The sequence below is a fragment of the Doryrhamphus excisus genome, chromosome 2 (assembly GCF_030265055.1).
Source record: "Doryrhamphus excisus isolate RoL2022-K1 chromosome 2, RoL_Dexc_1.0, whole genome shotgun sequence".
Taxonomy (NCBI): Eukaryota; Metazoa; Chordata; class Actinopteri; order Syngnathiformes; family Syngnathidae; genus Doryrhamphus; species Doryrhamphus excisus.
In genome coordinates this window covers 24,452,101-24,468,263 of record NC_080467.1, presented here as the reverse complement: position 1 = coordinate 24,468,263, position 16,163 = coordinate 24,452,101, and the positions used below count along the sequence as shown (strand labels likewise).

Below are 16,163 nucleotides of genomic sequence, written 5' to 3'. Positions count from 1 at the left end.
ATTTTTTTCTAATTTTGGTAATTCTATGGTACTTAGAAATGTTTCAATGTCTGGATCAGAAGGGTTAATCTGAGGTGTGTATAGTCTTTTATAAAAGTCCCTAAAGACTGAATTAATTTCCTCCGGAAGGTGAGTGATGTTACCTTCTGAGTTTCTAATGGAGGAGATAGAGTTTTTTTCTTTATTGAGTTTTAGTTGGTTAGCTAAGAATTTTCCAGATTTATTGGCATGTTCAAACTTCTCCAAACGTAGTCTTTGTAATTGGAACTGAATTTTCTTATCAGTAATTTCTTTTAAATCTAATTTCAATTTTCTAAGATTATTCAGAGTATTCTCATCCTGTGAATTTGCATAAGCGGTTTCAAGGAGTTTAATTTTTTCCTCCAATTCCAATTCCAATAATCTTTCTTTCTTTTTCTTATATGATGAGTAGGAGATAATTTTCCCGCGCATTACTACTTTTGCTGTCTCCCAGAGAACACAAGCCGAGGTTCCCGGTTGGTCATTAAAATCTAAAAACATTGTCCACTCTCTCTCAAAGTCGTTTAAAAAGTCTGGGTCTTTAAGCAATGATGTATTAAATCTCCAGCATTTAGTAGGTGTACTTGTGGTTTGGTTAGTGAGAAAGAGAGAGACTGGTGCGTGATCACTAATAATGATAGGGTGTATGTGAATATTTGATATGTCAGATAAGATTGAGCTACTTGTTAAGAAGTAGTCAATTCGGGAGTACGTGTGGTGCACTGGTGAGAAATACGTATATTCTCTGTGAGTAGGGTGATAAGAGCGCCAAGCATCACAAAGACCAAAATCAGACATATATTTTTTCAGTGTTGTTGTTGCTTGAGACTCACGATGTCCCCCAGCTGGGCTAGACCTATCTAAATCTGGATTAAATACCAAGTTGAAGTCCCCTCCCAAGATCAAGCTTGAATCCAGGTGTGCAGAGAGAGAAGAAAAAAAGGTGTGAAAGAAAGAGGGGTCATCAACATTAGGGCCATATATGTTGGCAATGCAAAATTTAACATTGTCCACCAATATGTTGATTATTATATATCTACCTTCTATGTCTATAGTATTGTTGAGCAGTGTAAAATTGACCCTCCGGCTAATTAAAATGGCTACGCCCCTCTGTTTGGAGTTGTAGTTTGCTAGGTATATGTGTGGAAACTGTGGTGAGTGAAATGTATGGGCAGCTGCATTGGAGATGTGAGTCTCTTGCAATAAGACAATGTCTGCTTGGATATTCTTTAGATGGTTAAACATTTTTTGTCTTTTTTCTCGAGACCCGACTCCCCTGACATTCCAAGTGACAAATTGCAGTGAGGACATCCTAGACTAGCTTATGATGATATGTGTGTGTATATATGTGCAAGTGTGAAGTATATGTGCCTGTAGGTAGTGTAAGCATATACTATTACATATATGCTTAAAGTGCACATGGGCATATTATAATGTAGTCCTCCTGATCTGACTAGTGAAGGTGTAATGTTGGAGTATGCATGTGTGAGATATGCGTGTGTGTAAGTGGCAGTGTTGTAGGTTTATGTGTCAGATGTACAGTACGAGCCACCTGTGTACATGGATGTGTGTCTTTATGTACAATGTTTGTATTTGCGGGTTTGTGATTATGTGAGTGTGTGTGAACTGTATAGACATGCTGGTACAGAAAACAGACAAGTGACAAACAGGAATATAAGTGAGTGAAAGAGGGGAAAGACAGTGAGAAAGTGTGCAAGACAGGGAGGAAAGGAATGAGGTGACATGCAAGGGAGAAAAATGGGGAGTAATTTGAAGGCAGAGTGCAGGCGTTAACGAGGATGAGCGCGTTATAATATACGAACCTTTATCATGTAACTATGAAAAAGTAGGACGTTACCTTACCTTACCAAGCATATTCAGTTACCATGTTAGAATGATTAATACAGCCATGGTGTAATTTCACGATCGCGGTATAGCTGTCCATTAACAAAGAGTTTGTCCACTGTGATGACAGCTCGGCACCCCTCGTTGATGAACTTTTTTCGGATAGGGAACAGGCGACGGCGTCTGTCGAGGATCTCCCTTGGGAACTGGTCGTTCACGCTGAAGTCCGTCCCCTTCAGTTCTCGGCCTCGGCCTTTCACCTGCTCCTTCTGCTTGAAGTGTTCAAATTTTGCCACGATGGGTCTCGGTCTTGTATTTTCTGGCTTCTTGGCTCCCAGGCGGTGGATGCGATGGAAGGTGATGTCCCCGATGACGTCAGCCGGGAGCTTGAGCCGTTGCGCCATGAAGGCCCTTACGGATTCCTCCGGGTCTTCCTCGGATTTCTCCGGAATTCCTGCAAAGACGAGGTTGTCCCTCATGCTTCGAGCCTGAAGGTCCAAGATCGTTTCCTTCATGGACTTGTTTTCCTGGCGGAGTTGTGAAACTCCGTCGGTGAGGGACTTCACCGATTCACGGAGGGTTGCGTTCTCCGTCACCAAGGAGATTATTTGTTTTTGGCTGAAGTCCAGAGACTCACGGATGGCCTGAAATTCTTTATGGAGTACCTCGACAAGAGCCAGGCGGCCGTCCAAGAAAATCAGCCTCTTGTCGATGGAATCGAGGATGTCCTTGATGTCTGTGCCTGGTGGCGACGTTTCCCCAGGGGAGTCCTCAGGACGGCTACGCTTGGAGTTCGGCGTCTTGGGTGACTTGCCCGACTTGCCCATGACGATACTATCGAAGCAACCGTCGATGTACTCCTCCAGATCTTCCAGGTTTGTTTTTTGTGAACTGTAACTTTTCCAGCAGTTAAATATGTTGGTTTATATCTAAGGATACTTTGCGGATGTTTGAATAGTTAAGATTGTTTGGGAGCGCTGTATTCCGCTTGTCTGACCTGCGCGCGTCACGTACCCTCTCGCGAGATTACAGCATCACGCCTCCTTACAGCATCACGCCTCCTTAATGAATTTTCAAGTACATTTTAATAAACACATGAGCCATGTTGTGTTAAAAAGGTCAAAGGTTGTATGTCTGCGATGACTGTAGGCCTTTGTCAGTGTATTGTGTGTGTGTGTGTGCGCGTGTGTGTGTGAGGCCCTATAATAACTATAATCACACAGGCTCACTCCTCGGCCGAGCGGCAGATAAAAATACACTCCTTTGCTGCACAAACTGGGCTTGGAAGTGGAAATAAGTCGATGCATGTGTGTGTTTTCATTTGTAAGCACATTTGTTGACCACTGCGGCTTTGGGAGCTCAAGTTGGCCGATGTGACAACTTGAGACTGAAACCCATTTTTGTATAGGCTGTACATGTGCACTGGATAGACTCAATGATGAGGAGCTAGTGTGTGTGTATATATGCGTATAGTGTGTGTGTGTGTGTGTGTGTGAGCATGATTGGTTGGTGGTTTGTTTCATGTGGTTGGTGAGAAACTGCTGTGACATTTCCCCACTGTAAATCTCTTCAAATTGGCGAGGAGATGGTTTGTGGAAGTGGAGATAGTCTGAGAAAGTACTAGCCGACTCTTGCAAGTACGCACACATGCTGCACACTAACTACATAGGCTACACACATACTTTACCAGTCAAGAGATACAACTTGAATGGGACTTTTTTTATCTCCCGTCCCAGCCTACTTTAATGTAGCTATAGTGTAATCATCACTTTTGTTGGCAATTATTACAAACGGTTGTGTATGATTGTTGTGTACAATGTGTTTTGTTGCTGGTGGTCATGAATGATATGCATTATTTTACTCTCCATAGTTGGACTTCATTACTCGATATAACACTCATGGTGTCATCTTACTAAAATCATCACACAGCAACTTAACACTGAAAAGGTAGCTAAGAAATATACAAATAAGTACCAATACAAGTTTAAAAGGAATAAAACAACTGTTATTTCATTCATAGCATTTCAAAGGTGATTCAGGATGGGATGAAATGCATTATGGGAAATGAAAACCAATCAAAAGTTTCAAAATTCACGCCAAATTCGGGAGCGGATTTGAATGCCGTTTGAATACTGAATACTGAGTTGAATAAAAACATAAAATAAAATAAAATAAAAAATCCAGAATAGGATGAAATGCATTTTCTATCGCTTATCCTCACGAGGGTCGCAGGGGTGCTGGAGCCTATCCCAGCTGTCTTCAGACATAAGGCGGGGTACACCCTGGACTGGTGGCCAGCCAATCACAGGGCACATATAGACAAACAACCATTCACACTCACATTCATACCTATGGACAATTTGGAGTGGCTAATTAACCTAGCATGTTTTTGGAATGTGGGAGGAAACCGGAGTACCCGGAGAAAACCCACGCATGCACGGGGAGAACATGCAAACTCCACACAGAGATGGCCGAGGGTGGAGTTGAACTCAGGTCTCCTAGCTGCGAGTCCTACGCGCTAACCACTCGTCCACCGTGCAGCCCACACACATTATACTATATGCTGCGTCATCATTTATGAACAAGTACAATGCCCAACACAGCAGCAACAGAACCAATGTTGTGATAGCGATGAGGCGCCTTAATACCGCTGATGAGTGTAATGAGTTTCACACAGATAGCCGAGTGTCCACATTTGAAAGCGCATGCAGAGGTAGATGAATCTGGATGTAGATGGGTTCCCATGTGGAATGGGCCTAAATTCTGGATATGGAGGACTGCTGTTTGATAGAATTGACCTCCATTATGTCCCCCAAAGATTTTCTCATGGCCACATACAAGTTGTTTTGCCACAAGGAAGGCCTAATTAATGTATTGTTTTGTAGGATGGTGAGTCACTAGCCACGCCCGGCAACAACAACAACAACACGATGTCCCAAGGGGAGACTCTACACTTAAAAAGATGAAGAACTGAAGAATTATTTTGGGGGCTGCACGGCGGTTGTGTGGTTAACGCGCAGACCTCACAGCTAGGAGACCCGGGTTCAATCCCATCCTCGGCCATCTCTGTGTGGAGTTTGCATGTTCTCCCCGTGCATGCGTGGGTTTTCTCCGGGTACTCCGGTTTCCTCCCACATTCCAAAAACATGCTAGGTTAATTGGCCACTCCAAATTGTCCATAGGTATGAATGTGAGTGTGAATGGTTGTTTGTCTATATGTGCCCTGTGATTGGCTGGCCACCAGTCCAGGGTGTACCCCGCCTCTCGACCGAAGACAGCTGGGATAGGCTCCAGCACCCCCGTGACCCTTGTGAGGAAAAGCGGTAGAAAATGAATGAATGAATAAATTAAATTAAATTAAATTGCTTACATTGTGATATTCTAATTTTTTCCATAATAATACAATGTACAAAAACAATACATGTACAAAAATATATAAAATATAGTGAATATATATCATTAAATGTTTTTTAACTTTTGCTACAAAAGTTGCAATACATATATATAGTCTTTTAAATTTCTTGTTTTTAATATTTTCATTTTTAATATGCTGTAAAAAATTAACATGAACCAGAGATTTAGCTAATTTTATAGGTTAGTATTTTATTATACATACAGTATATACTTTGAAATACTTTTTGTTATTGTTTAATTGGTCGCATCATGGCAGTAATTAGTCACATTTATTTCTACTACTTTTAATTTTGTTGAACCTATCATGTTATTGTGGATTACTGTATATTTTATTTACAATTATGTACCATATTTCTATTAATGTAGTACTATTTTTAACCATTGAAAATATTTATTTATATTTCATGAGCTTGTTTCAGAGATATGGAGTTCCTGTATTTAACAACCAATGAGAACGGTTTATTACATTTTAGCAGCCGATCTTCATTCTTCACAGTCTTCATGTCTATATGTGCCCTGTGATTGGCTGGCCACCAGTCCAGGGTGTACCCCGCCTCTCGACCGAAGACAGCTGGGATAGGCTCCAGCACCCCCACGACCCTCGTGAGGATAAGCGGTAGAAAATGAATGAATTTTGGGTTAAAGGTGAAACATCTTCAATAAGGGGGGTCCAGTTGCCTGGAATCATGACCCGGATGAATATTATATAAAGACATCAAGACCACGTTATGTATCATTTCTTACATTTTAAAGGGCCGATTGTGGGCCAGTTGTGTTATCAGAAACATTTTAATGGTGCAGTGTGAGTCCTGGTGTCTACGTGCAACACTTGGCACATCTTTGGCAGCCTCACGGCCAAAAGATTAGCTCCAGATTGCGGTCGGGAATGAGTAATTCCCAACATGTTGGACCGCAGGTGAAAGCACCTCTTTTTAATGTTGGACTTGTTTAGTGGAACATGGTGAAAGGGAGTGTTCTACAAGGGTGACATCACCGCATTTAATAAACATAGAATGTTGTTTTCTTTTTAAGAACCCTCGCACACATCTGTTGAGACGCAGACCAATCAAAGAACATCTTAGGTCTTTTCCAAATGATGATTTATCAAATGAAATCACCGTGATTCAGTTTCCTCTAAGGCTTTCTATCCGCCAGGGTGGAGAACATCCAGCTGTACGCTTCTTTAAACATCCCAGATTGATAAAGACAGGACTGTAAATGATGTTGATGAGATTAAATGAGGAAGCGATTGGTGTTTTTTTTTTTCTCAAGTCTTTATCTCCGTCAACCTGAGGAAAGAATTGTAGTCCATGCCAAGTGATAAAAGAGATGACGAAGATGGGTTGATTTTCTGTGTATTTTGGCTTTATTGGCTTAAAAGATTTGCAAGATTAAACCATTTTTTTTAAAGATTTAGTCATGTTTGATTCATTTTTTTTAAGCACTCTAATGTTTTGTTTGTCCAGTGATGACTACGGTACCCATGTTCTTTTTTTGTAGTTTTTTTTTGTGTAGGAACATAAATCTCACCATGGTGTTGTGTTCTTTGTGTGTGTTAACTGCAGTCATCTCGAGGACAACCAAATCAGTGTCATCGAGAGAGGAGCCTTCCAAGACCTGCGACTGCTGGAAAGACTGTAAGAGAATAATTGTCACTCAAATATATCATGCATGTAAAAGTAATTATAGTATTTGTCATCCTTTACCACTTCCTGGTTTGAATTTTGTGACTTGACTCCATCATGGGTGTTAAAAAAAAACCCCAAACAAAACAACAACAACAACAACAAAAAATATATATATAAATCATGCTGTTATTAGTCAAAACATACACAAAACTCTGCAATTTTCAAGATGTTTTTGCCTTTTATCAACCATTAATACAACATTTTCTACCGCTTATCTTCACGAGGGGGTGCTGGAGCCTATCCCAGCTGTTTTCAGGCGAGAGGCGGGGTACACCCTGGACTGGTGGCCAGCCAATCACAGGGCACATATAGACAAACAACCATTCACACTCACATTCATACCTATGGACAATTTTAAGTCGCCAATTAACCTAGCATGTGTGGGAGGAAACCGGAGTACCTGGACAAAGCCCACGGGGAGAACATGCAAACTCCACACAGAGATGACCGAGGGTGGAATTAAACTTGGGTCTCCTAGCTGTGTGGCCTGAGTGCTAACCACTCGCCCCATTATCAACCATGATGGCTAAATTAACCAAAATACAAGTATAAAACATTCACAAGACTCATTCAAAGACAGCAATTGACTAGTAAAAAGGTATCAGTAATGTTATTGTCATGTTTGAGACACACAAACACCAGACTTGATCATCGGAACAACAGGCTTTAATTGCAATAATTGACAATAATCCCTCATAAAAGAAAGTCTACTCTTTCAGCCGTAACCCACGGAAAGAGGAAACTCAATGCCCGACATCCCGTCCTGCCCGGCACTCACTCTACTCCCCTGGGGAACACATTTATAGCAACATACTCAAGCACAAATCTTATGTATGTTACTCTCCAATATAGTAAACATTACTATATTGGATAATATGAGTGTAAAGGTGACCATAGGGGTGTTAGTTCATGTCTGGAGGGCTCTAATAATATAAAAAAATGTATTAGAAGTTTGTCAACAGGGTTTCTATGCTGTAATTCACAATTAACTGTGATGACCGAGTTCATAGATGCCATATATCACATACAACAATGTAACATTAAGGAGTGGCAGAGGAGGACGCAAACACATTAGCAACACAAGCAACAAGCAGAAACTCAATGCCCGACATCCCATCCAGTCCGCCACTCACTCTACTCCCCTAAGGAACACATTTATAGCAACACACTCAAGCACAAATCTTATGTATGTTACTCTCATGTCTACTATATTGGGTAATATGAGTGTAAAGGTGACCATAGGGGTGTTAGTTTATATCTGGAGGGCTCTAATAATATAAAAAAAATTTATTAGAAATTCGTAAACAGGGTTTCTATGCTGTAATTCACAATTAACTGTGATGACAGAGGGACTAGTCTACACTGTCCAACTTCATAGATGCCATATATCACATACAACAATGACGCAAACATTAGCAACATATAGCATACGTATATACATATGTGAGCTACACTGTAAACATTGGATTCCATTTGAACAGCAACATCATGCTAGGTTCGCCAATTCACTGAAGAAAAAAACAGTAGCAAAGTGATGGTTGGCAATCCCACAAGCTGGATTTTACGATGTGTAGCGAAGCCTGCTGGAAAGAGGTCTTTCAACTTCATGACATCATGAAAAGCGGAGCCTTCAAAAGCAAGCGTTTCTCTGAAAAGTGGAGCAAACAACCGAGGGAGATGGCGCTCATAAACAGGCTCCCACGTCCACATATGTTAGAACATCATTAAAAGTCACTTGTATAGGGACCTTTTAAAGTCTAAAATCAGCACACACGCAAAAACAAACATGCTCAGACACGTGTTTATGAGCCGGACGGATGGCAGGGTTTGAACACTTGCGGGAAGGCACGCCTAATTTTAAAAAATAGATCATTTCTAGAAAACAGAAATTTATATGGCGGGGATGCAGTTTGGATTCTTGGAGCAATTGGATCATTTATTAACAAGTGTGTTGTACAACACAACAGAAACAGAACCAATGTTGTAATAGTGGTAATAGAGCCCAGACAGCCTGAATACTGCTGATCAACTTACAGTACGACAAGTATAACACCAAATGGGTTCCATAATTACTTTCTATGACAATTACAATATAATCATCATTAAAAAGTGTTTTTTCTAAGCTTGGATAATGATTATATCCTACTGATGAAGCTACGATCTCATAACAAAACTCACTTTGGTTCTTTTTTTTTTACTCAAATGGTCTTATTTTTTGAGAAAACGACTCGCTACCTCAGAAGAATAACTAATTACAGCCTGTTCCTTTTGCAGAAACTTTATAAAAACACACATAATGAGCTAATTGGTTAGCTTAGCTCATTGACCCCATTACCAAAGGACCTCTGAGTCACTGCAAGTTGAAAATAACCTCTGAGTTGGTTTTGCGAAGTTGATTCTTCAATGATTAAGTCATGCAGACCGTGCACACCTAAAACCGCCATCTTGGACCGTATATCGTCGAGGAAAGTCCAAGTCCAAGCTTTGATTGACATTTTGATGGAATCGGGGCTTCAGATCTAAAGTGGAGTAGGTGAATGTCAGGTGGACATCGCTGAGTGGCAGTAACATGTGTACGTCAATGGAGATTGAACGTCCAATAGCACGGGCAGGGCGAGGGGTCAGGCAGGAGCGGAGGTGATGGGTAAGTCTCACTTTAAAAGCTTTTTTAAATGTGCTGTGTCGGGAGGGGGGGTCAGAGTTCACGGAAGCAAGAGCCCAGAGGGCATAGCATGCATGTTCTTTCAATTAAAACATGTTTTTTACATTGACAGCAACCATGATGAATTATATGCAAACCAAACACACACTTTATAACCTGGAAGTTGAGCCAAAGTCCTGTTCTTTAATTCTAACCGAATTGGTAATTATAATCCCTCGCCGACAGCCCCTCTGATGCGATGCCTGCCGGGGGGTTAAAGGTGACGGGTGACGAGGACGCATGATTTATGGCGCCTTAATGGAAAAAGATGGAGCTTATCTTGTCTTCTCCCTGGGCGAGGGCATCCATCATTGTCCACACGTGAATATAACATAAATCACATACATCACAAGAGCCAGAAGCCACGTTGTGTACAATTGACTTGTAACACAATTTGACTACTTCCTGATTGGCAGAACACACTTATTGGATTTAATGTCCATTTTCACATTCGAACAAGAAGATAGTAATCATTTAGTCAAATATTGCATGTCTTCTTGGAATCCCTTTCCAACACGGGGGTGAAAGTCAGGGTCTTGTTATCGGAATCACACAGGTTCAAAGGTCAGTGTCTGTGTCTTCTCCGCTGCGAATTCTACTTTGTGACCCTGTGAACTTTAGCATCCTTGTGCCTCTAACACGCCTACACATACACCGTCCCTTTAAAAAACAATACCATGCAACCTTGGTTAGATGTGTTCATGTTTCACATAAGGATTGTGAATGGTAATGGTAATGGTTTAATTTCATTTGAACATGCATCAGATTACAGATTGCTCAAATTATGAAAATATTCCATTCATCAATGTGGAATCGTACTTTGCGGAAAATTCACCTATTGTAGTCAGGTCTGAGGGCAATCAATCGTGATAAACGAGGGATGACTGTATGATACTCTAATAATGAGTATTGCAGATTCACTTCAATCACGTGCAATATGGTAATGGTAATGGTTTAATTTCATTTGAACATGCATCAGATTACAATTGAATGCATCACATAATCAGTTCACAGTTCCACATGTCCAAAAGGAGTAGGAAGAAGCAAAGCTTATTAAATCCTACCCCTCCATCTGGTACTTTTACAATCACTAACTGTTACATTTGTTCACTTCCTGCTTTCCTAATATAGTTAAAGTTTTTTTTAAATTTTTTAATTTATTAATTTTTATTTTTATTTTTTTAATTTTTTTAATTTTTTAATTTTTTAATTTTTTAATTTTTTAATTTTTTAATTTTTTAATTTTTTAATTTTTTAATTTTTTAATTTTTTAATTTTTTAATTTTTTAATTTTTTATTTTTTTAATTTTTTGTCCCATACCGAAGTACCAGGTGATATGACCATACAATGACATAATGGATGAATGATGGACAAAAAGTGCAGTTCTCCTTTAAACGTATATTCAAACTCTTATATTGTCATCCATTGAAGAAGCTAACCTTCTGTTTTGGTAATCATGCTAGTGATAACTGGATTTAAAAGGTTGCATGGAGATAACCTACACATGAAACACGCACGTAACCTTGATAACCCGAGGGTCATGATCACAGGAAACCTCCCGTCTCCCATGAATCTGACCCTTGAACCCATCACGATGTTACTAAGAAGCCTTGAGCTGGAATCTCAATCATGTATTCCCATTGGATATTCTCCCATCTTTTCTCTAGGCTGTGTGGTGTTTGTCCATTGTGATATTGTTTACATATTCATATTCATTTCTCCCATTTCTTGCGTTTCAGACGCCTGAACAGGAACAAACTGACTGTTCTTCCAGAACTCCTTTTCCAGTCCAACCCCAAACTCGGCAGACTGTAAGTACACCTGCGTGGAACCTTTATAGAGGCGCTTCATGCTTTTTGGACGAAAGTTTGGAGTGCTGCACCATGTGACACTGTGGCCTCCGTGTTGTGTGACGACTTTGGGAGGGGGGATGTTTTGCTTGGAATTCATTTTTTTTTGCATGGGAAATATGGAGTGTTGGGAGTGTACGCTAAGGTCAGACATCCCACAGGTTCCTCTGCTGTCTCTTTTTGTTTTATCCCCAGAAGTCACATGGGAGGGAACGTTCAAGCAGACATTATAGCTGTTTACATTTTTTGTGGCGCTTTTGATTGTGTGTGTGTGTGTGTGTGTGTGTGTCTGCAATCATTTTTGATTATATATGTAGGCGTGTGTGTGTGTGTGTGCATGCCTGCATGATAGTGATATAGTGTCTATCCTTGAGTAGGGAGTGGTCGGGGAAGGAAAAGGAAATACCATCACTGGGATGTTAAACTTCTCACCTCTGTTGTTTCCACTTTGAAACGTTTGTTAGGAGACAAGAGACCACTTTTTCCTACAATTGAAAATGTCGATGTAAAAATCATTGAGTTCAATTGTTGAATTTCTACAGCAGCGGCAAAACTGGAAAAATCAGCAGTCATTTTCCAAGAATGAAGTCAAAATATTTCGAGAAAAAAAATTCAATCTAACAAGAAAAATTCAAAATTTTATGAGAATTAACGCTGTCATATTATGAGGGAAAGTTCCATGAAATAGTAAAGGCAAAAATAGAATTTTTAAAAGTCCTAATATAATAACACCTAACAAAATTATTATTATTATTATTATTATTATTATTATTATTATTATATTATTACTATTAGATAGATAGACATATTATTATTACTACTATTATTATTACTATTATTATTACTAATATTATTATTATTATCATATTATGGGAATAAAAATATGGAAACTCGTAATATTCAAAGATGCACAGTTACAAGAAGAAAGTTTAAGTAGTTTAAATTAAAGAAAAAAAAAACAAACAGCAAAAATAAAAAAAAAATACAGCCATAAATTTAAGAGGCAAAAGATGTTTTTCAACAAGAATTTTTTTTTTTGGGGGGGGGGGGGGTAAACTTACATCATTTAAAAAATACATCATTTTAGAAGCACAGACCTGCATTGTTAAAGGAAAATATATAATTTTATTTTATTTTTTTTTAATGTTTTAAAAAGTGGTCAAATGAAAAACAAACATGGAGGAAGCAGGAAAATGTTTTTCATTAAAAACATTAAAAATAACAAGAGTAGAATGAAATGGGTAAAATAGAAAAGAAAATGTGTACAATAACAGTCCAACAATAAAAAAACAGATAGTTGTTAAAATAAAATACATTTAAAAGTAAACAAACAAAAAAAACTCTTCCTTAATGACAAACACAGGCATTAAACATTGTTGGAAAAGTTATATATATTTTTTATACAAGACTTGGATGAATTGAATCACATCTTCATATTGTGATGCTCCAAATATTGTGATCCATGCTAAGGTCCATATCGCCCACCCTCTACTCCGCCCCACATGCTCACAAATTTCATCCCCAGCCTTTCAGGGATTATTTTCCAATTTCCTAGCATGTTGCTTTTGATTGATAACTGCCGTTTTCTAGTTCCAAATATGCAGACTCAAAGGTGTCCTATTATATTATCTACTTCAACCCAAACAAAACACGGTAAGTCTCCTTTTGACAACTTTTATTCTAAAAACCTGTTTCTAAAGCAGAGCTGTAAATTCAAATACATGGAAGTTGCTTTCATGCACTGATTTATATCCGTCTCAGCGCTTCATCCAACGGATCCCTGGCGTTAGCGGGAAAGGCCCCAGAAAGACCAAAACTCTGGCCTCACCAACGTCGCGCGTCGTATATTTGCGGTGAGGTGTGATGTACTGCTGCAGGCGGCAAACCTGACCGTTACGGCGGGGAAAAAAGAACTGTCATTTACGTCAATTGCGGCTTCCAAATCGCACAGCAGTCCAATCGTCTCTCTCGCGCGCACTTTCACGTGCGTTCGCTGTGTTTACATTTCGGCCGTCTTGTTCTTGGTGAGTGACAGTCTTATTTCCTCGGCTGCCTGGCTTGCCGTTCCCTTAAAACCCCTAATTGAACTGGAAAGGCCTCCATTTGTCACTGGTCAAATATGGATCCCAGTAGGACTCGAACAGAGCTCGGCAAGAGAGTGGAAAAGGGAGAGCAGGCTTCCAAACTTAACATTATAAATTTCATGTTCTTTATATCCCGACTTTGCCATCAGCACAAACTAAATTACAGTGTCTGGACTGCTTCTACTGCCCTTTATTTTCTTTCTTTCCACTTTTCCCATCTTTTGCTCCCATTTTACAGTGCCTTTTATCCAGCCCGTGTTTTTTTTTTTCGGGCAAAGCATGAATGTGCACAATGAGTACATTGAAATAGTCTTTTATGATCTCTTGGAAATTAGGAAAGTAGCAGATGACTTAGTGCAGGCCTGCCAATTTGCACTAAATAAACAGACTAATAATGACACCCACATCAAACATGTATAGTAGAGGCATAAAGTCAACACACCCGTGTTGAACGTTACCATGGAGTACTCCCTCCATCAATTGTGTCAAGTGAAAAATAAACAAAATGGATGAAAGAAGTATAGAAAAAATGGAAAATTTACTTGACGGTGATTGTAGATATTATCTGTATCCCATGGTGGGGGGGGGGTTAGCTATGAGCGCCCGACGCTGCCGCGGAAAGAATACAGGTCATAAAACCTGGGGTGAAACCGTGGAATTGATTCATCGTTGTTTGTCCATGTGTTTCTCCAACATTTCCACTATAGATATTTTTGCGATTTTTAACAGTTTGTCTGCTGTGGAGATTTCGTGTACAAAAAACACAGTTGGTAGGGTTTAGATCAGGGGTCTCAAACTAGTGTCCTGCGGGCCACATTTGCCCCCCGCCTTGATATGAAAGTTTAATGTTAGTGCGGCCCGCGCAAGTTTGATATGGATGCTGTATGGTATCATGTACCCAGAAAAAATGATTACGTTTGATTCATGTTCATGTTAAAGGTTAAATAACTGTTAATAGTTATCCTCCCTATCCGTGTGGAAGTGGTAAGTTTTTGGCTATTTAAGTTTAAAGGAAATAACTTGAAGGCTACCGTTTAGGTCGCTAACTCTCTAGTTTGCGAGTTAGCATGTGTCTCAAGACCCTGCAGTTGCGCAATATGTTGTAAATAAAAAGAGTATAAATGTGACTATAGTTGTGTTTTGTTATGTTCCACATGTTCAAAAGGAGTAGGAAGAAGCAAAGCTTATTAAATCCTACCCCTCCATCTGGTACTTTTACAATCAGTAACTGTTACATTTGTTCACTTCCTGCTTTCCATAATACAGTTTTTTTAATAATGCACCTCGTACTTATGACCATACAATGACATAATGGGTACCATAGTAAGTGTCAATATAGTGATATATATAGCACATCATGACTGGTTCAAGTGCGATTTATAGTCCGGAAAATACAGTACGTCATGACTCGTAATGTTTGGTCATTTCGACCGACTGATAGCATCAGCAAATTGGTGTCATTTTTTTTTCTTTTTCTCAGGTGTTCCCCGATGCAACTTGTCAACTTTTAATACTATACCAATATTCCAAATATGAGTATCGTCTGATATCGGAAATCAGCACTACATCATACATGTGTTTATTTTTCTCCTAACATTTCATCATCATTTCACAGCATTTATTTGTGAAATACATCACAGTAAAAGAAGTATCATGTATTAATTCGTTACATGAAGCGCTGGACGATATTGGTATATAAGATATCGATAATAAAGCCAATGTCCAGTATCTCCAATTTTGGCTTTTCATAGCAAAACTGCATCACCAAAGACTAAATTGAAGTCAACTCCTGTCAAAAAGATGTTAATGGGTTGAAAATTCTACAAGTAAATCCTCCGTGGAAGAAAAGCTAAGATTTGTGGAAGATCTGGAAGCAAAAGCAAAGACACAGCGGGAGGTTTGGATGGAAGGAAACAAAGAGTTGCAGTTGGTGGATTTCTGGTTTTCGGGTTTCTAACCTTTCCCTCCACCCTCGGCTGGAAGTTAAATGATGGCAGTGTGATAGGAATTACCTCTCAATCCTCCTGTTGAAGCGCTGTGGTCTGAGGTTTGGAAAACGGTGGGGAAGGACAAGCTGGAAGGGAAAATACTGCGGCAGCTATCAGGCCAGATAAAAGTTTTCGCCCGGTCTTGGATCCTGCTGAGATAGACGCTGAAACGTTACTATGGCCCCTTTATAGGATACAGTGTGCTGATGATTAATGATGAGGACCGGGGGAGGTCATCTTTGAATGAAGGGGTGATGGATGGTGAAGGATCTGACGCCCCACTGGGTGCTCGGCAGGGGGGGGTTTCAGCCAAAAATGGCGCTGCTGATATAGATGGATGGTGGACTGGAGTCTGCGGGTTTGACTGTGTGCAGTCATTTCACCCAACATTTGCACGGAGTAGACACACACACGAGCAGTAAGGCAGTGAGTCGGATAAGTTCCTGGATGTTTTAATGAAGACTCATGAAAAAATGCACGGTATGAGCATCTGAAGCACCTACACGCTCCTCAAGAATCTTCCCTTTTATAACCACACAGAAGATGAGTCACCCTGCATGTATGTGAGGCC

General features: G+C 39.8%; 1 protein-coding gene across 2 annotated transcripts in view; it reads left to right on the top strand.

Annotated features, from left to right (window-relative positions):
- The window catches only part of slit3 (slit homolog 3 (Drosophila)), a 262,158-nt gene that overhangs the window by 25,874 nt on the left and 220,121 nt on the right, over window positions 1-16,163 (top strand). For both annotated transcript variants that reach the window (XM_058048416.1, XM_058048425.1), the window contains 2 exons: window positions 6,846-6,917; window positions 11,410-11,481. In XM_058048416.1, the coding sequence (XP_057904399.1) occupies window positions 6,846-6,917; window positions 11,410-11,481 (144 nt within the window). The remainder of the gene's footprint in view (window positions 1-6,845; window positions 6,918-11,409; window positions 11,482-16,163) is intronic.